At 46.7% G+C, this 21,007-nt stretch overlaps 1 protein-coding gene across 2 annotated transcripts in view; it reads left to right on the top strand.

Annotated features, from left to right (window-relative positions):
- The first annotated feature begins 1,285 nt into the window (after nt 1-1,285).
- The window catches only part of TAPT1 (transmembrane anterior posterior transformation 1), a 68,414-nt gene continuing 48,692 nt past the window's right edge, over nt 1,286-21,007 (top strand). Inside the window, exons 1-2 of one of the 2 annotated variants that reach the window (XM_047090498.1) lie at nt 1,286-1,510; nt 12,979-13,109. In XM_047090498.1, coding sequence (XP_046946454.1) covers nt 1,309-1,510; nt 12,979-13,109 — 333 coding nt within the window. In that variant the 5' untranslated portion in view covers nt 1,286-1,308. Of the gene's footprint in view, nt 1,511-12,978; nt 13,110-13,376; nt 13,726-21,007 lie in introns of those variants that run through there. The other variant, XM_047090499.1, reaches the window with a different exon arrangement.

The raw sequence follows: 21,007 nt of genomic DNA, 5'->3' as shown, positions 1-21,007 counted from the left end.
AGACCGTACACTGTTAAATTTGCTCAGAGTCCGGAACCAGGTCCTCGCTAGTGACAACAGGACCCTCAAGGTTCTCTGATGAATCAACATGAACCCGATTTTGCTCTATTCATACCTGTTTATAGCTGGCTGTCAAGTTTAGATCTAGGGAAAATTCCAGACAGCTTAATGTTAGGGGAAGAATCACAGTTTTCCTTGTGCTCATCAAAAGGGCAACAGACACAGGTCAGTTCTGAAGTTGGCAAATCGACTCGCCACAGTCACCCTAAATGGAGCACGCAGCAACCACGTGGGAGGCAGGTGGCAAAGGCCCTCCCTAGGTCCCTTCACGGAGCATCTTCACTTGCACCATTCCTGAGCCTGGTGGTCTTGACGCCGCGCTCGGTGCGGAGTCACACCCCAGAGCGGCAAAGGACGGTGCGTTTAAGCAAAGTGGACGCCCAAGTGACGGAGCAAGGGCACCGCGGCGGCCAAAAGCCGTACCCCAACCCTCATCCCGAAAAACAGTGCAGTACGCCCGCGGGCGCTTGAAACGCACAAGGCACCGGGCTCCTCGGGCTTCCCCTCCGCGCCCCCACCTGTAGGTCAGCAACCCCGAGCTCCTTCTTGCTCGAGTGTTTTGGAAACTGTCAACGGAAACCCAGAGGCCAGACAATGTGACGGGAGATCATAAATATGCAGAGGAGCTGGAGCCCAAATAGCGGACGTATGGAGCCAGGGCTCGCGGGGGTCGGGGATCTGGAGCCGGGCCCTCGCTGCCGCGGCCGCGCAGGCGGTGCCAAGACCGGGCAGGCGGCGCCGGCGCACTCCGGTCACCGAGCCTGCAAAAGGGGCCCCGGGCGGGCGGCCGCACACCTCGCAGACGGCGGGCAGCGGTCGCAGAGACCGCCGCCCCGGGGCTCCTCCGCCGACCCTCCGTCCGCCGCCGCCCTCGGCCCGCTGCCGCCGGGCGCCCGACCCGAGCCTCGGAGGCGGCCGCTGTCCCCGGCCGCGCGGCCCGGCTGCATGGAGCCTGGAGCGGGGTCCCGGACCGCCGAGCCCACCGCGGCGCGAGAAGCCACCGCGCGCCACGCCGAGGGCAGGAAGAAGATGGCGGCGGCGGTGGCGGCGGCGACGGCGGCGGCGGCCTCCCACGCGCCGCTGACGCCAATGGCGCGCGCCGGCCGGCGAGCCGCGGATGGCGGCGGCGGTGGCGGCGGCCCGGGCTCCGGCGAGGGGCGGGGCGAGGCCGGGAGGGGGCCGGCCGGAGGCGGAGGCCGGGCCGGAGGCTGGAGGGAAGCGGCGGGGACAGTTTGTTGTGCTCGGAACATGGCGGGCGTCGGCGATGCGGCCGCCCCGGGAGAAGGCGGCGGTGGCGGCGCGGACGGCCCGCAGCGGGACGGCCGCGGCGAGGCGGAGCAGCCCGGAGGCGGCGGCGGCGGCCACGGGCCCCCGCCGGCGCCTCAGCACACGGAGACGCTGGGCTTCTACGAGAGCGACCGGCGGCGGGAGCGGCGCCGCAGCCGCGCAGGTGAGGCGGACGGGCGGGCGGCGCTAGGCCGCGGCTAGGGCTCCGAGGGCGGCGCGGGGGTGGGGGTGGGGGTGTCGTGCGACCCCGGGTCCCTGTCCCGCGGCCGCCGCTGCCTCCGGGGCCGCCCGGGCTGTGGGCGCGCGAGCCGCCGCGGCTGCCGGGGCTCCGGGGCTCCGCGGCCGCTGACAGCTCGTCGGGCGGGGTCCGCGCGCGCGGCACCGGGGTCTCCGCGGCACACGCCCGGCCAGGTGTGGCCGAGAGACCGCGCTGCGGCCCGGGAAGTTCTGTCCCGGGGGCCTTGGCCGCTTTTGCAAGGTCTTTCAGAAAGACCCCCGGGGTATCCTCACGCCCAGTTCTCGTTGGAGAGCGTCTCCCACGTCTCAGGGAGCTCAAAACTGAGAAGCTCAAGGCTGATTTCTTCATCATTTTCCTGCCAAGGTGACTTTTTCGTTGTGTGTTTTAAGCGAACTTGAGCCATAGAAACCTGTTAACTTGCCCTCCAAATATGTGTTCCTCAGCCACAGCTAGCAATGTGGTAGTGACCAATGACCGTGAAGTTCAGTACTTTTCCCCAGAACAGAAATATTTAGCTGTCTTCAAAATGTTACCTGTGAACTTTTCCCAAATCGAAACTTAAGCCTCTTAAAAAAAAAAAAAAAAAATGACTCTATGGGAAAAGATGCCTTTGTAAATCCTACTTGGAACGACCAATTTCAAGCATATTGTTGTAATATTTTGTAAGCTGTAGTATTCTTTTTTTTTAATTTTAAATTGCATTTGTATTCATATCGTAGTTGTATATTAGGCTTAAAAGAAAAAGATTTTGAGGTATATGTTTCACTGAATACAGTGATCACAACATTTAAATTTTTTTGTAATTTTTAAGTTTTGAACAGCAACTGAATCATAACTCCATTGAATTTCTTCCCCCCAAATTGCTTCTCATGGGCAGTAGGGGCTGCATTAGCCATCATTTCCTGCAATTCCTGCAAATAAATGTTCAGTCTTCAGGCTTACTGCATCACTGACTGTATTTGGATATTGAAAATGTAGGAATACTCAAATATCAGAAGGCTGATCAGGTGAGATCCTGTTTGATTTGTTAATTCTCTGAACTAGACGTAGGTTAGGTTTTGAAGAGATCCGTGTCTTTGAAAAATGAAGTACGGACTGTGCCTTGTTCAGTCTTTTTTAATTAACCACTTAAAAATTCTCCACTGTGTTTGGTTTAGTTGTCAGTTAAATACTTGCTTTCAAGAGTATTTGCTTTCTGAATTGGCAGGCTCTAAGTAAGACAAAGTATTAAGTCTCAGCTGTCTGTTTACTGACTTAGACTTGAACCTTAAAGACACTCTGGTGCCAATGGCAGCGAGTGTGGCCAGGTTTCACTACAAGGTCTTTGAAATATTTTGGAGTTTCAGGCAAGCCAATATTATGAAAGCCTTTTTTGGTATTGTTTGCATACACGGAAAATGAAGTTGTCGGGAGCCTTTTGACGAGCACAGATGTATTAGGCTCTTGGAATAACCCCTAACATCCCTTCCTTAGCCCTTCCCAAGACGGGTCTGAATACCTGGTACCATGAACTTCCAGAGACTTCACACCCAACACATGTATTCTTCATCGGCATGAGTTTCTGAGCATGGCTTACTTAACACGTTGGAAGCTGGACTTTTAACCCATGGTAGCAGAAAGTCTATCTGAGAGACACTTCCAGCTTTAGCTGTGGGGGTAGTCCTCCTTGTCCCCCTAATTCCATCAGTCTTGTTGTGAGGGGAGATAGACGGTGGAAACCCGTGGGGATCAAGACTTAGGTAAGAATCCCAGGAATATTTCAACAGGGGTCACCAGCCAGCATTGTACCCTGTGGACCCCTTTTTTTTTCCCCCGAGGTGTCTGTCCCTTCTCTGCCAGTCATACAGCTCTTGCCCTGCTGGTGTCCACCCTCTGAGTCTGATGCCCCTTTGTTTGGAGCCACTCTCTGGAGATTAGCACACTTACAGCCATTCTTAAACAGCCAGGCTGCGAAGTGGCTTCTGCTTCACCTGGCTTTTCTAGCATCGCCCTTTTCTGCTGCTCTGTAACCTTTCCCTGTGTCTCCTCTAGAACTTAGAGAACTGTTCCCCAGGGGCTGGTCTGGGCCCCCAGAGGGCCTTTGAGCGGCACCACCTGGTGTCATGTGGGAAGCGTTTCTCCCTGAATCAAATGTCTTCGATGTCTTGCTGCTTGCCCTTAAGGTGTTCCTCATCCATTGGAAAAAAATTGTTCTTGAGTGTGGTTGACACACAAGGTTGCATTCGTTTCAGGTGGACGGCATAGTGATTCAACATCTCTATAGGTTATGCTGTGCTGGCCGCAAGTATAGCTGCTGTCTGTCACCATATCCTTTTTTGTTTTGTTTTGTGTTTTTGTTTTTGTTTTTTAATTCTGATTCTGCCTCTGATCCTCTAGTCCTCCTCCCCAGTGGAGGGCAATCTTTGTTTTGCCTTTTGAAAGGCACAATCTTAATGTCCTGGTGGCCCAACCATCAGTTAGTCCCAAAATTCTTTTTATTATTTTCCCAAGGAATTTAGAGCTCTTAATAATGTTTGTTGGCCTGTCCTAACAGCCTAGGATTTCCTGAATGAATACACAGACGAGGTGCTTATCCACACTCTCCCCGTCCAGGTAAAATAATTCCAAACCTAGTGTTTGAGGTTAATATTTTTGCTTTATACCTGTCTTGGTTCACTTCTATCTTTAGAAAATATATACGAATATTAGTTTGTGTATGAGCAGTTATTTGTACCACGTACAGGTATCTACATCAAGTGTAAGCTTTCTTTTTTTTTTTTTTCCCTCATTTCAAACTCTTCGAATCACTTGATTTTCTGAATGCCTTCATTGACTTGTACGTGGCGTGGCAGTGGGTTGAAACTTTTCTTTGGTCCTAGAACTTCTACCTTAATGTAGTGTGCAAGGGATATGCCACTCACCATACCTGTTCTCTGTCTCTCTCTCAAACGTGCATCGTATGTTCCCCTATTGCCTTATGTGGTCACTGTTCTTAGACTCCGGGTATAGTGTGGAGCTGCAGATTCATCTCTTTTGTCTTTTGTTCCTACTCTTAAAAATACTACCAACTTCTATTGTCCTTTCTGATATAAGCTCAGATAATAAGTACATGTTACCATAGTTTTGTACTCATTCCCCACTTGACTCATCCGTAAAAGTTTTTTTTTTTTTTTAAGTTTATTTACTTTGAGAGAGAGAGGAGAGAGAGAATCCCAAGCAGGCTCCCCATTATCAGCACAGAGCCCAATGTGGGGTTCAATCTCACGAACTGCGAGATCATGACCTGAGCCAAAACCAAGAGTCGGATGCTTAGCCGACAGAGCCACCCTGGTGCTCTCATCTGTAAAAGTTCTAAGCGGGAGAGTTTGTGTATAAGCCATGTTCCCATTTAGGAATCTAGGTCCAGCAAGTCAACTTTGGACTAAGAATTAGGCAATCTGTTCTTGGCTGGTTTCGGCTGTTGAATTGCTCTGTAGACTCTGTGCTTGCTTAGACCGTTTGCCTAATTCTTTGGCTCTGTGTCATGACTCCACTACTAAATAGTTTAGTATCTGCAGTACCTAAGTTGGCTCTAGTGCCCGTGGAGACTTAACAGTAGAAGACTTGATGTAAAATAAGCCTCACCTACTGGTGAGGAGGAAACAGTACCTATATAGTGCAGGTGCTGGAATATGCACAGGGATGGGTGTTGTCTGGAAAACAGAAGAGCTTCAAGCAAGGTTATGGTTGAATAGTATCGTGTCTGATTTCAACAGTGCCATGGGGCCCATGTTTGTCCTTTTGTTCAAATGGTGACTCTCCACTTCTAGAACCCACACTTGTTATCCATCTGTTTTGCTGTTTTTCTCTTTCTTTTGCCCATTTTAGACCTCTTGCTTTCCCTCCATGAGGGAATGAGCAGAGGCAGGAAGAAAGCTTAAACCCAGAAAGGCCAGCTGAACTCCTTTTCACAGTTCCCACAGAGGCCTTCGAGTGGGACAAAGGTTTTAACTGTTCATATTTTTTACGCCCTATTATTTGTGTAAATTATTACAAATAATTTATTTTTATTAAAATATCTTTTCATGGGATGCCCGAGTGGCTTAGTGGGTTAAGTGTCAGACTCTTGATTGCGGCTCAGGTCATGATCTCACAGTTGTGATACTGAGTCCCACACTGGGCTCCCAGCTGAGCGTGGGGCCTGCTTGGAATTCTCTCCCTCCCTCTCGGCCCCTCCCCTCCCCCATTCTCGTGTGTGCACACTCACACGCGCTCTCAAAATAAAGAAACATTAAAAAAAAAAGATACCTTTTCATTTAACCGGACCTCATCTTCCACGGATGATTAAAGGCGGTTATTCTGATATTATACTCTAGGCAATTAATTTCTCATTTACAAAAGGAAGTATTAATAACTGTAAAACTGGGAAGTAACTTGGAGTAACCACAACCCTGAGATAGGTAAGATAAAATTAGCTTCTTCACTCTGGCAAGCTACTCCTCTGCTTTTAAAACTCTCACTTGCTTTACTTAACTAGTATGTGTCAACTAAACAAGCAATGAAAAATTACTCATTTTGGTCTTTGACCAGTTCAGTATCCTCGCTTTTTAAACTGTTTCATTTCATCCTAGTTTACCCTCCAAAATGCAGCCCTGGCTGCTTATTTGTGGCCGGGTTTGAGGAATGTTTGCATGAAACAGGTCTTTGGAAAGACAGTAGTATTGACTGTCAGATTAATGACATTCCGATCCCATTTTTAGTCTTTAACCCTGTAACCTTGTGACCTTTTTTCTCTGTGTCCCTATTTTCCATCTATAAGTGTATAAATTTATGAGAATTCTACCTATTCTTAACGTTCCTAAATGAGACTATTTATAAGTAGTATGAGGGTCTTAAAAACTTGAATGATACTTTTACTACTACTTGACTTAGGAAGACAGAATTGCTGTTGTATTGATTTCTAGTTGGCCTTGTACGAAGATGTACCTCTGTATTTGTGTAATAAAATTACCTATAATATTTTCACATAACCTTAGTAAAGTTTATTACGGTTTTACATTATTTAAGACTGTGGAGATTTGTATGTTTTGTAGTATTTTCCTAACAGTTAACCAATATTACTTCCCAATTTTTTAGGGGTCAGTGCTATTTTAAGAAAGATATATTTGGACATATTACTTAACATATAAATATATTTATGATTACTCATTACTTTTAATTAATACTTTTGTATCCTGGGTTCTTATTTCTAAAACAAGCTATCTCAGAAAATAATTAAACATAGTCATCTTTGAGGGATGAGGAGAGCAATTTATACTATACTTTTCCTCAATTTAAGATACTGGATCGGTGTGCCTGGGTGGCTCAGTCAATTAAGCGTCTGACTTCTGCTCAGGTCATGATCTCACGGTCTGTGAGTTCGAGCCCCGCGTTGGGCTCTGTGCTGACAGTTCAGAGCCTGGAGTCTGCTTGGGATTCTGTGGCTCCCTCTCTCTCTGCCCCTCCCCAGCTCGTGCTCTGTCTTTCTCTCTTGCTCAAAAATAAAGAAACATTAAATTTTTTTCTTTTTTTTTTTTTAAATACTGGATCACAGGGGCGCCTGGGTGTCTCAGTCAGTTAAGCTCAGGTCATGATCTTGAGGTTCGCAGTTCCTGAGTTCAAGCCCCACCTCGAACTCTGTGCTGACAGCTCAAAGCCTGGAGCTTGCTTCACATTCTGTGTCTCCCTCTCTCTCTGCCCCTCCCTGACTCACACTCTGTCTGTCTCTGCCTTTCAAAAGTAAATAAACATAATAAAAAAATAAATAAATACTGATCACAGAACATTTCTGTGGTGAAAGATGAATATTGATTAAAAATACTCTGGAGGAACTGATTTGCATTTATGATGGGTATTATTCTCCTTATATGAAATATTCATATATTTCAAGTGGCAAAACTTAGTTTTCCAATGTAGAAGCGGTTGTTTATATTATATGCTGACATTTCTTCTTGGTGAGAACTGGGTAAATGAACTAAAATTGGTTGCCATCTAAAAAGTTAAGTCACTGTTCAGAAAATAAACATTTGGATTATTTTATTTTGGAAAATAATTTGCTCTTAAACTATAAAGATAGATGTTTGGCATAACGAACGAGAGCGACGTTGGCTAAGAAGGAATGAAATGCCACCACAGTATGGAAAAAGTTAAGGTATACTTAGAATTCTTGAGGGGTGGCACTCACAGGTGAAACAAGAGGCTTCTTAAGGAATTAGCCAGGCAGCTCTGCCCACTCGAACGGGACAAGTAAGCTCAGGCAAATCTGTAGAATGCTAGAGAACAATATTTAAAAGAGCAAGAAGGAAAACAGTGAAACGCAGCTATACTTGGGAACAGAAGACTAGGGAACGTCCTGCTGAGTAGGTCTATGGCTACCGAAAGGCGGGAGCAGACTCACAAAACCAGGAGCCTAACTTAAGTGCCCAGCTGCAGGCCAGCGCAAGCCTCTTCTCCTTCAGTAGGAATCAAAGGGCTCTTTCTGGCCAGCTGAAGCCAGGTTAGGGTGAGGTTATCTTGTGTGATTGTCAGATAGGTGGATGCTAATTGTGCTGTAAGGGAGAGAGCACGTTGGACTTGGAGGTCAGAGACCTAGATTCTGTTCCCTATTTGCCTCTTACCCTTTCAGTGACTTGGGACAAGTCTCTTAATTTCCGCGACCCTCCGTTTCTTCATTTGTAAAACATGAACATTATCTGCCCTCTGTAGCTCTCAGGCTTGTTGTGAGAATTTTACGAAGTACCGTGTGCAAGACCTTTGCAAACTGCCTCTTGGCAGAGCGGGAGGATCCTAATCCCTTAAGCCGAGCCAGTTTATGAGCAGTGAGGGAGAAGGTAAGGCAAAGCTTCCAGAATATTTCACCCCATGAAGCTTGGTTCCTTTGTTAATATTGCTTTAACGCATCTTTAAAAACCATTCCCTAGGCCATCAGTAATTGTAAGCGGACACTTCCTTTAGATTCAGGACTCACTAGGGGCCAGACATCGGGAAGATCAGGGTACACGGTGCCTGCTTCCAAACAGCTCGTGAGCTGGTTAGGGAGCCGACCGGTTAACAGTGTAACATCGTAGAGGTGAACCCAGGGTGCTGTATGTGCAGACAGAAAAAGGAGACAATGGACGGCTCCCAGTTTTCCAGAAAGTACATACGCATTTGAGACAATGATAGGCAGAATAGTCTAGTGCCCCAAAGCCCACGCTGTGGCGATAGACTGCTTGATTTTGAATTCTGGCTTCCTGTGTGATCTTGGAGACCTCCTTACCCTCTCTGTCCCTTGGTTTCTTCATCTGCAAAATGGACGTAACAGTAGACTATGCTCCATAGTTTTGAGAGCTGTGCACTAAAAACACGTTTTTATCATTTGATTTTTTTTAAGTGCATTGTGGAATTTAAATTAGTGTTTAAAATTCCTGCATTTCTAGAAGTAGAATCCTGACACACCACTGTTTTATATTTAGAATATAGTTAAGACACTTTTGGGTTTATATTATATGACTTGTTTACAGAAAATTAGTTATTAGGTTGTATAGTTCATTGAATATGTTTATTTGCCGCATTGCCCTTTATCCATGAAAACAAGCTTGCAGAAGTAGCATCAGTAAACGCTAGGGATCCCCAAACCAGAACTGAGTAATACCTCTCAGGTCCTTCAGCAAGAAGGAGCTCGAGACCTCGTGTCCTGCTTCGCACTGTCACGTGCTTTCATGCAAACCCTGACTGGGCCCCTTGGCCGTCCTGTGTGGACGATGCAGGTAGCAGATGTTCTAAAACTGCTTCAGGCCTCGGTTTTCTCTTCTGTGAAACTAGATTTATGACTTGAGCAGGGTCACAGGACTAACATGTGATAGAGAGGATGCCGGAACCCCCTTCTTCTGATCACCAATCCCTGCTTTTCTCACGGATCCGAACAAAACTCTTATTATGGTAAAACTCGGTCATCTGCAGTCATCAGGGAAGACGCCACTGCGGAGGATAATTTTCTCAGTAAACAGGGTACAGCTGTCTCAATCTTTTAATTTGCTGTTTTAAATGTAAGATTCTGTAATGACCTGTTTCTGTATTTCCTTACCACGGCCGACATGCCGGCAGGCTGCCCAGCTGCCCTCCCTGCCCCTGCTGTGGATGATGCGAGATCCTTGCCAGACCCCAGACCCCAGGGCACATGCTGGCTGTGCCCGCCGCCGTGGCACCCCGTCCCTTGGGGTAGAGGTTCCGATACCTGGTGGGTGACCTTTGACAGTCACTTAGACACGCACACGGCATAGAGGCTCCTTATCTTCGGTTCTGCTGCGTCCAGCGGGGTGCTGGGGCCTGTCACTCTTCCTCTGCTCACCCTCCCAGTCTCAGAAAATTCTTTCCGGTCACGGGCTGTTTTCTTGAGAATCTGGTGTTCTCTGCCTTTGCCACTTCTGTTTCTGATTCTGTTTTTGTCCTCTCTCTGCCACGCTCCTCTCCGTGATTTTGCCCCCTCCTCCTCCGATCCACGCCTGCTGAGCACCTCTGGTGTGTGTCCCATCCGGCACGGGGGATGCAAGGTGAGGGCGGGACCTGGGCAAGAAAGTGCACGGTGTGGCACCGGAAGCACAGGAAAGGGTGTGAACCGAGGGGGGAGAGGCTGCCTTGTGTTCAGGGACCTGGAGCGTCTGTGCCTCTGTGCACTTGCCCGTGGGACACTGGAAGGGAATCTTCGCCAGCCCACCTCCTGTTTTTGAGAAGGGAGAAGCAGCCTAGTAACTAGGGACCCAGAGATTCAGGGGAGGTGGGTGTGAGGCACAACTGAAAACAGCCGGGGGCCACATCCTAAGGGAGCTGTGTCACCACTCCTGAGGTGTAGGACGCGACCCGCAGGGCCTGGCTGCCATTGGTTAGGATGCAAGGGAGCCAAGACTGGAGGGAGGGCGCCAGTCAGGAAGCTTGTGCGGGAACTGGAGGGGGAGAGGAGGACCAGAGGAAGGTGACACAGAGAGGGGAAAGTTCATAAATGTTCCAGGGGAGGAATCAGTGGGACCTGGATGGGGGAGGGCTGGCCCCCAGCTTGTAACGTATGAGTGTGTCACTGGTGGTGCGGGAACTAGAGTCAGGGCTGCAGGGGAGGGCGGGCTGAGCTGAGCGGGGAGATCCTGAGCTCTGTTTGCAGATTAAAGTGGTGAGGGTGGGCGGAGAGTGGTTCCAGGTGCAGTTGACCGGGAGGCAGCTGGGAATCAGATGTGGTGACTTTAGGACTCAGGTGGTGGTTTTAACCTTAGACTGTGCAAGGAGAGTATATATAGGGAATAAAGGAGCGAAGAGAGGGTGATCGAGGGCGTGTCAGGGAATACAGCCTTGTATTACTGTTACTGTAGCTGGTGCTTTGTTAGGACACAGGGACTAGAACGCGGAACGGCAGACCTGTACGGGTCAGGAGGAGGACGAGCTGCCAAAGATGCCCAGGTCAGAAGAGTCGGGCGATCATAGAGAGGAGAACCTGTGTGGAGGGTGGCAGGCGGAATGGGGACAGGGATCCTGGGGCAGTGACCTCTGGGGCTCGCTCGTGTCGGAGGAAAGTCGTGTTCAGTTCAGTCTCTCCTGCCTTCCGAGAGGCCTGCTGCTTCTCAGTGTTTACACAAAAAGATTGATAGTTATGGTATGTTTATTGATAAGTATCAGCTAATGAAAACATCCTCTGCTCTCTCATTGGAAGACTGAACTGAGTAGGAGTACAAATTTTGTCTTTCACTGGTTTGACTGTTCTTGTGTGCGCTTCAGAAGGCTTTCTTTTTCTCCCCTTCAAACAGCCGATCTTGTTCTGGATGTACCCAGCCTACAACATATTGGAAAGTCCCTAATCAAAAGTTGTGCTCTACATGGATTTGGTGATACTAAGGCCTTCTGATCTGAACACCTGTTAATGCGTGAACAGTACTGTTCACCTCCGGTGTCCGTGGCTCATTGTACATGTACTGAAAGCATGAGGCTCGCAGCGCATTTGATGACTTGGCCTGCCCTGCATGGGGCTGGAGTGGGTGGAAGTCTGCTTTTCTCTCCGTCTGTTTCAGTCCCCAGATACCTCGCATGGTATCACCACCTCTCCAGAGAGATGACGAATCTGGAATTTACAGAAGTATGTGCACCCATGTGTATATCTTTGTGTGTAATATAACTTCTGTACGTGAACAGGCCATTGACCTGATGCTGAGAACTAGCCATCCGTTCAGTCCTGGAGGAAGTAAGTTGTTTTAGGCTCACTGGGAAGACCCACTGCTCCTGGGTTTTCTCAGGGCTTTGCAGCGGTGTTTTTTGACTATATACTCTTCCCCATACCTCCAGACTTTGAATCCTAGCCCTCACAAAAGATGCAGTTCCATAAGTCAGTACTCATAAATGAAATGCACATTCCCTCCCCGTTGTGTTTTGGAGGGAACACCAATACTGTGGTAAAAGGACCACAAGGGCCAGTTCAGAGCAAAGAGGACAATTTGAAATCTTTGTTATCCTGACTTCTGGCAGAGGGCTTGGCCTCCTGGTGAGTAAGAATAGGAAGGTGATGTGAGTTGGGGTACTGAAAAGTCATTGAGGTGATGGGTTGTCAGGGAAGCGTAACATGTTGGAAGTGGTTGGAACCTTAGCTTCTCATCTCAAAGTCTCCGGGCACAGCCAAGGGGAAAGACTCCACCTCCTTTGGCCTTACTTTCACTTGAGACGGGATGACTCTGGGTGAATCTGTTTTGGAGGAACAGAGGGAACAGGTGGACCAATCAAAGAAAGGGAAGTCCTTCCGATCTGCTTGAGGTTCTACTTTGTATGACTTGCTGTGATTATTATCCCGTTAGTAAGCCTTCACCTAGGGAAACGGCATTATTTAGATACTTTTGCAGGATCTCCAGGGCTGAAGAAGAAGGAAGAAGGTTCACTGATATCAGTGTAGTTCCCCCGGGGATGGTTTTTGCACTGGATCAATGCCTGTTTAGGTGACTTGACTCCCTTATAGCATATGTAGAGTCATATATGTGTGTATGCGTGTGTATACATACATACATACATATATATATGTATATAGTATTCATTTTATATATACTTGCTCTCGACTCATTTTACCTCCCTTCTGTCCATCAGTCCAGGTCCTATATCACCTATAAGACCCAGGACTGGGCTCTTACAGACACTTTTCTAACTATTCTGATTAACAGTAATCATTCCTTATATATGTCTGTGGCGTTTTCCCTTTGTACCACAACAGAGTAGCAATTGTCAGCAATTTTTACTGATCGTTTGTATGTAGCTGTTCAGTTCTGGGCACAGAATTATAGATTTTTTTTATTCTCTTTTTGTTTTATATATGTATTATCTGTGACCCTAGCTAGCATATAAGTTTCTTGATAAATACTGTTCTTTTTATTTTGTGTCATTTTCTTTTCCTGTAGAGCTTTCATTGTTGAGGTTCCTCAGTGCTGAACTAACAAGAGGGTACTTCCTTGAACATAATGAGGCCAAGTATACAGAAAGAAGAGAAAGAGTATACACTTGTATGCGAATACCAAGAGAATTGGAAAAGGTACTATTTTTTTTTCTTTTACTAGACATCATTTTGAAAGTTATGTCAACATGTTAATTATATGAAAATAAACCGTGAATACCTTGAGTTGAGTTTTTTAAATATCGGGAATAATGCGATCATAGGTAATTAAATATATTGGGGAGTAGGAATTCCCATGTAGGAAGAGGCTTTAAAACTTATATTTTTAGTGTAAGTAAGATCCAGTGTTTCTTTACTTTGCTACATATTAAACTTAACCATATTTCCACTTGTGTCCCATTCCAGATCACTTCTGGGGAATTCATTTCCACCCGCTCCTTAGCTCCCATCAGTTTTATTGTAGTAGGAGCAGCATTTTTCCCATTGGGCATGGGAAATTACTTAATTTCAGCCCTTTTAAAGGTTTCAGTTTCTCAGAAAGCCCTCATATTTAAAAACACATATGCCAGTCTCTTCAAAGAAAAAGACGATTCATTTCATCATTGCCACACAAAACCTCACATCCTGTGGTGGGCACAGCCACAACAGCACTGAATGCGTGCACACCGCCTTCCCTTGATTGTGTCTCGAGTCCGTGAAGACCAGTCAGATGTGACAGGAAGGCCGCTCTTTTTCCTCTGTGTTGCTTCAGTTGGTAAGTGTGGGCACTTCCAAGATTTCTTGCTAGAAAGAAAGGATTAAGAAATAATTCAGCTTCAGCTTTATTGGAATACAGTTTCATACTTTCATGGTAACGTAGAACTTACCAGTGGTCTGATCACTTCCTTAGAATCATATTTTCTGGCGGAGTGGCTTTCAGAAGAGTTTTGTTGGTTAGCTTGACCAGAGTGTTCTATAATGGGGTGCGGTCGACGGTGAGAAGTGAGGACCCCGCTGGCTTGGCTGATGGTCTTTTATTTCTGACAGTCCATCAGTGTGGTAGAGGGAAGGGAGTCAGAGGTCACGTGACAGTTTGAGAAGCGTTGCTTCACCTGGGTTCTTGGTGGCGCGTGGCAGGCTGACGTTTTAGGGAGTTCTGTGTTCGGGCGGGGAGCGGTGGGAGCGAGCGCAGACCGGAGAGAGAGCAGTTGAGACAGTGAGACGGTTGTTGCCTGTGGTCGGGATCCTGATGCCCAGTTATGATAGTGTGGCTGCTTTTCCAGGGAGTCATAGGGCCCGGTGGGTGAGACGGAGGAGGGTGGGGCGTGCTGTGCACCACTGCGTCCCCAGGGCAACGGCACCTTGATTTTGCACATTGGAATTTGTTTAAGATTTTGGCCAGGGATGGGGGGTAACGTTTCTTCTGCTTGCCAATGATAATACTAGTAATTATTATTATTAAATGCAAACATATAAATATCTATTATATTTATAATAATTATAATTGTAGGCATTATCATTATGTCTTTGTTTTCTGAGCTCACTTTTTCCTTCCAACGATAAGCCAAGGCAGGGGAGTGTGAGGACACCGCAGAGGCAGTTGGAGAGATGGTCAGCCTGTGCCTGTTTCCTCGTCCAGGACAGTGCCGGCCGTGGTCAAGGTTTATCTACCTGGTCTCTTCGAGGGAAAGTTCTTCTTCCACCTGTCTGAATGGTTGTGAATTCCCATTTTTCTCTGGGGAGAGATTTGCCTGCAATCCGCAGCCAAACTGTAGACACGCCCAGGGGGTCGCTTCAAAGCAAGAAGTGTGTGTCTGACCCCTTTTATTACCCCTCCTATAGCAGAAACGGTGAGCAGCAGCAACAGCCCTCATGATTATTAGCTCATCAGAGGCAGGTTCAATGCACACGTCCTTCTCTCTCCTTTACCAGCCCTGTTGAGATGCCAAGCAGTTTCTCAGTAGATTTCTCGCAGAAACTTGCAAGCATTTCATATTTCTTATTGTGACTGTTGTCTTCCGGGGCAAATGCCCGCAGGTCTTGGTAGGACTTCAGTATAAACCAGTGTTTTACACACCATGGTGCATGAAGGGACCACTGACGGGTTGGCTAACCCACGTGGTAGGTTGCAATCAATTAGGACTTGTTTCTAAAGAAAAGAATAGAAAAGCATCAGTGTCTGTTGCCTATAGGAGGGTATTTTCTCATGAAACTTTGGTTTTATTTGTGTGCACGTAAGATGTGTAACGTCTGGAAAGTTGAATTAACACTGCTCATGCACGACTGTAGAAATTTTCTAGCCCCGTTTCCCATCACAGAGACTTTTGCTTGAGGCCTATTTAGGAAAATTTGATTTAGTCTCTTAGAACAACACTTCAGAAGCTTTATTGCCTCAGATGTACAAAAGGATGTGCGTGTTTCGGTTTAGAGAAGTTTCTTCTTAACATCTCAGAGTAAGTGAAATGTAGAGGGAAGCAGAATTCGATTTCAGTTTAATCATCGGCATAAATATCTCTCGTAACAGTGCGAGTTCCCTCTGGTGTCTCAGAGGCCTTTATTTTATGGGTAGGGTTTCACTTCAGGCTTTTATTACAAGAGTTGGGGGTGCTTTCTAGACACTCATGTCAATAAATTCATTGTCTGATATGTACTACCTAATATGTAATACCTTTCCCTGATACAGAACACTTCTGATAGTTAACACTTTATACATTTTTTTTTTCTTGTGTTCTGGTAAATGCTGTGATATTTTCACCAACCTTTTCAGGATGAGAAACTTGATAATTAAAGAGCATTTTGCTTCTACAAGGGTTGCACATGCTATAAAACACTTAATTAATGTTTATACTTTCAAGTCAAGAGAAAGGTCAACTCAATATCTCTTACTGAACCTTTTTACTTAATATAAAAAAAAAATCCCAGAATTTTTGTGTAATCTTATCAGTGGATAAACCGATTACACTTGATATTCAGAGAAGGTGAATCGCTTATATATGTAAAATCGTATTTCTAGTGGTTGGCACTTTTTTCACATTTGAACTTCTCATTCTGATGTAAGGGGATAAAATTTTAGAGTGTTTCGTTCGCTTTGGGGAGCATTTCTTTTTTTTCTGCCACAAACTCCTTCCCCCTGTGCCCACACACCCCTTGGGTTCTTGTCCTGGTTCTGTTACCATAGGCACGTCTGTGTGGGGGCTGCATTTTTCTCTTTATACAGTGGGGGACACTGAACTACACTTCGTCTGCGTTCTGAACTGAGAGGCAGGATAGTGCAGTGGTCAAGGGCACGAACTCTAAAGCCAGCCTCCCTGGATTTGCATCTTGACTCCACCATTTATTAGCTGTGAGGCCAATTTACTTCTGTCCATTTGCCTCATTTTTCTCATCTGTATATTAATTGTGTGGTATCCCCTATGTAAGTGTTTTAAACTGGTTTACAGCCCTCACTTCAGCAAGTTGCGGAATGCCCTGCCTTAGGAGAACAAGAGACATTTTGAAAGTTTTCTTATCTTCAGGTTGCATTCCAACGGATGTCGCCTCACAGTAGGGGTTGCTGTCTACTTGGGCCCCCTGTACGGTAGGGTATATATAGATACCGGGAGATGTCTGGTGTCCATGGTCTCCCCATGTCCCACTCTGATCTTATATGATACTTTTAATCTTCCTACTTCATTTGCTGCTAAATTTGACTTTTCTGACCCAGCAAAGGGCATGATTTTCTGACTCTCTGCCTTCTTGGATTGCTGACCGCAGGCAGAAGGAGCCTGTGGGAGAGAACTGTTTCCTTCCCTCTGTCTTTGTAACCAGGCTGTCTTAGAGTAAAGCATGTCTTTTTCATGAGGGATTTAGCTGATGGCCAAAAGAGGTAACACATCCCATCACCCTGACATTTTCTGTCAGGCCCTCTAGAGTCTGGCCTCAGCAGGCACATGACTGGAGTTTATGGTTAGGTCGGACCACACGGCTTTAACCAGAAGCCTTGTGAAATCAGGGCAGGGTCACCAGTTTCTTAGAAAATTCCTAGTGGGTAAGTGCTCACTGCTCCATAGCCCCCCCTTGACTTGGCCACTTACATCCCACCTCTGGCAGCTGTTTCTGTGTTAATAATAAAGCAGATAGGGGCGCCTGGGTGGCTCGGTCAGTTAAGCGTCCGACTTCGCCTCAGGTCATGATCTCGCTGTCCGTGAGTTCGAGCCCCGCGTCGGGCTCTGTGCCGACAGCTCAGAGCCTGGAGCCTGTTTCAGATTCTGTGTCTCCCTCTCTCTGCCCCTCCCCTGTTCATGCTCTGTCTCTCTCTGTCTCAAAAATAAATAAACGTTAAAAAAAATTTTTTTTTTAAATAATAAAGCAGATAGTGGTTATCAAATAAGAATTGGGTGCCAGGCACTGTCCTAGGCACTTTAAGGGAATTAGCATTAAATCTCCCCCACAGCCACATGTGATACATGTTCTCATAAAGTCCCATTTTCTTCGTGTGCCCTGACATGGCGATCTTGCTGGTGTCTGTGCTGCACTTGGACCCCCTGGGAGCAATTAATCCTGTACCACATACAGAATTAGCCCTGGGACAAGGATTCATCTGTGTGAATCCCAAACTGCAGGAACTAATAAGGAAATGCTCACGAAAGTATTCTTTAAGATTCCTTAATAATATTTAAATGCTAATTTAAAGAGATACAGGTCACTTGTTCACTGATTTATCAGTTTTCTCAGTGTGTTTTGAATGCTGTGTTCAGGCACACTGACGGCAGAAGCACAGCCCTCCACCCCAGACCTGTGAAGGTAATGGCAAGGTGATGAGAAAAGGAGGTGGATTTTGCACCTGCATTTTAGGGCTGGGGGGTATGGGTGGGTATGTAGGAAGATCCAGAGGTGGGAAGTCATTAGGGACAGGAGGGACACTGGGAGGGTAGGCTGGACCCAGAAAACTGTGAGTGGTCAGACTCAGCAGTGGAAGCTAGCTTTGGGAGGGTTTCTCAGGAATACTTTTACCTATATGTGTGGTAGACCACCTAACAGAGGCTTGGACACATTTCAAAAAAACTTTTGAGGAGTCTGGAGGAAAGATCTCAATGGCTCCAGCCGACTAATGAAGCCAGCCCGGGTCCTTTCTGTGTCTCCATTCTGCCATCGTTGGCAAATTGGCTTCTGGTCCTCGTGCTTGTTGCCTTTTAATAGAAAGATGGCAGCTGCAGCCTCAGGCGTTGCCTCTGTATTACCCTCCGAAAGGAGAGGGGGGCGACAGGTCTTCCAAGGAAGGGAGAGGCGGATGGAGAATGGCGGTTGGGTTGGCCACCGGCCAGAGCTCTGCGGCTGAAAACCAGAGAGCGGTGTTCAACGTGGATTGGCAGTGAGAGAAGCAAAAGGAGCGCAAGATCCACGTACATCATCTTCCTTCAGAGCCAAATAGATGGATTATTTGTGTTCCCTCTTAAGGAACGTAGTCCTTGTGTTGAATGCACGTCAGGTGTAGGTTGTGACGATTACAAAGTCTTTTACCAAAATTACTTCCTCCTTTGGCTACATATGTTTATGTGACTTTGCCTGTCATGAAAAGTAGAACTAAAATAAAAGTGTATTTTTGACCATTCTTTGGTAATTCTATGCTTTTTGGCAGTCCTTTATTTCATTGTTACCATCCTTTGTACATTATAGTTATTTAATAACATTTTTTTAAAAAAAATAGAACTCAACTGCTTGGTCTTGAATGGAACTACTTAGTTGTCTTAAGAATCTAGTAAATTCTTCTAGGCTTTAAATTTGTCAGCTGTGGGTACAGAATATTGTTGTTTTTCCACATAGGCTATTGCTGTGATTGAAAGTGAGAAAGAGTAGTGTCACGCGGGATAATTTGGGGTCAGAATTCAGTAATGTTAACTTTTCTTCTCAGATCTGCAGGTGACAGCCGAGTGGCCTGATCAAAGTGTTGAACCTCCTTTGACTTTGACTTTCTTTGTCAAAGATCAGGGGGTTGGACTAGGGCGTCCCGAGAGTCCGTGACTCTGAATGGGTTTGCATATGAGGAACAGAGGAAACAGGAGCGAATGGAAAGATTCACAGAAAAGGAAGTTTTACTAATCTAATGGAGGAACTTAGTTCTGCTTTTTGGAGGGTCCAGGGGTGTAACATTTAGAAAAAATAATTTAACACGTTTTCACAACTACGAACTTACTCAAAATATCACATAAAGCCTTTTCGTTGTTTCTCAGTGTGAGTGTTCAGAAACATTAAGAAAATGTCACAGTCATTTGTGTGATCTTTATGTCAACAGAATAGTCCTGGGGTTTCATGATGAAACGAATAGAGAGTACTTACCCAGACCCATGTTTATGGCAGCGATTTCTTGGACATCCTGCTCAGTTTCTAATTTCATGGAAGTGTGTTTGGGGAATCACCCCACTAAGTTCTCCTCGTGATGCAGCTCTCGTTTGTGACACGACCTGACTCAGACACGACCACCACGAGACTGCTAAGAAGCAGGAAAGCCGCGGGATCCACAGTTGTCAGAATCCAGCACCTCGGCAGCCTAGACTGGTGCCCCTCTGGTTCGGTCTGAGGCTTGTTGCCCCTGATTGGGGTGGTGGTGACGGCAGTCCCTCACTCCTTCTGCGACGGTCTTACCTTTTTTGACTCTCTTTGAGGACAGCCAGCAGCCCCTCCAGAAGTGGGGCTCGGAGGCAGTGGGGGAGCACCAGGCATCCAGGGCCTCTCAGGCCCTGCTACCTATTGGGCATAGGGGACGAGTCCGAGAGTTCTAGATAACCAGCCAAAGACTTCACGCTTCTGCCCGGTTCGCTGATGTAGTTAAAAGACAACTTGTGAAGTTGGCGGTGTGGGGCTCTGTTGATCTTTCCGAAACAGTAACTTATCTCTTCACATTGGCTTTAGAAACAATTTTAAATCTCTCCCTTCCTGTCTCTTTCCATTGGGTCGGATCAGGCCTTGTGATCTCTCACTGAGACTGTCATTCTCCTTACCTGTCCCCTCGGCTTCTCTCAGCCTGCTGCAACGCTGCTGATCCCTCCCTAAGAAGGTAGATTGGAGCCAGGAAGTGGTACGGTGTACGACCAGCCGGCAGCAGCTGCTAAGACCTGTTCCTTAGCATGACTCTCCCTTGTGCGTTGCAGCCTTGTTTGTTTTTGCAGATGCCAAGTCATGCTCCCTGCCTCAAGGGCTGTTGTGAGGAGTAAACAAGTTAGTGTGGGTCGAGGGCTTAGAATGTAACAATATTCAACTGTGACTTAAAGAGAGGCAAGAAAATCCAAGACCTTTCCACGTATAGAGTCTTTTTACAAATGAAAACCTTCAGTTCGTTTACCTCTTAAGAAATGTATTCCTCGTGTTAAAATATATGTCAGGTGTAGATTCTGATTATTATGAAGGCTTTCATCAAAATTACTTTGTTTTCCATGGTTACATATGTATATGTAATGCTGCTTGACGTGAAGGTCCCAGGTTCACGGTGGTAATCCCATTGTCGGCCTTCCCCTGGAGTGTAGACTTCCCGGGGGGTGTGAATTTTTTAATTCAGGTGAATAAAAGTTATTATAGGGATGACCTTGAAGCAGTAATTGCTTTCAAAGTCAGTCATTTGTAAACTTTTTCAATTGACAACTCATTCTCCTAAGAATGATAATCCATTCTTCTCATAATGGATCCCTGCATATGTGGGTTCGTTGAGAACTTCTGGAATGTAGGATAAAGGTATGTGTTCCTTAGTGATTACTGGAGATGGGTTCTGTCCCTCTTGTAGAGTGATTACATCCTGGCCATGCAGGCTCCTACTCACACTGCACCCGGGCGTGCCCTTCTCTTTCTCCAAAATTCTGTTCCTTCCTGCCGTGCCTGCCAAAATCTAGTGCCCATCATGTCTCCCCTGTGGGAGATCCTTGCTGACTCTGTTCCTCCCTCCCCTGGGTGTACCTTCCCCAGCGCCACTCCCACACGTGCCCACCCTGCACAGACCTAATCTCTTTGCAGTGTTCCCAGAGCACATCATTCACCAGCACTTACTACCTGGCCTGCGTCCAGCTCACTCGATTGTGAACTCCCTGAGG

Source organism: Lynx rufus, unplaced genomic scaffold (assembly GCF_022079265.1).
Source record: "Lynx rufus isolate CCGP_SWC_20201006 ecotype Redwood Valley unplaced genomic scaffold, mLynRuf1.p SCAF_3, whole genome shotgun sequence".
Taxonomy (NCBI): Eukaryota; Metazoa; Chordata; class Mammalia; order Carnivora; family Felidae; genus Lynx; species Lynx rufus.
The sequence above is the reverse complement of the archived record's forward strand: the minus strand, read 5'-3'. Positions and strand labels throughout refer to the sequence as shown.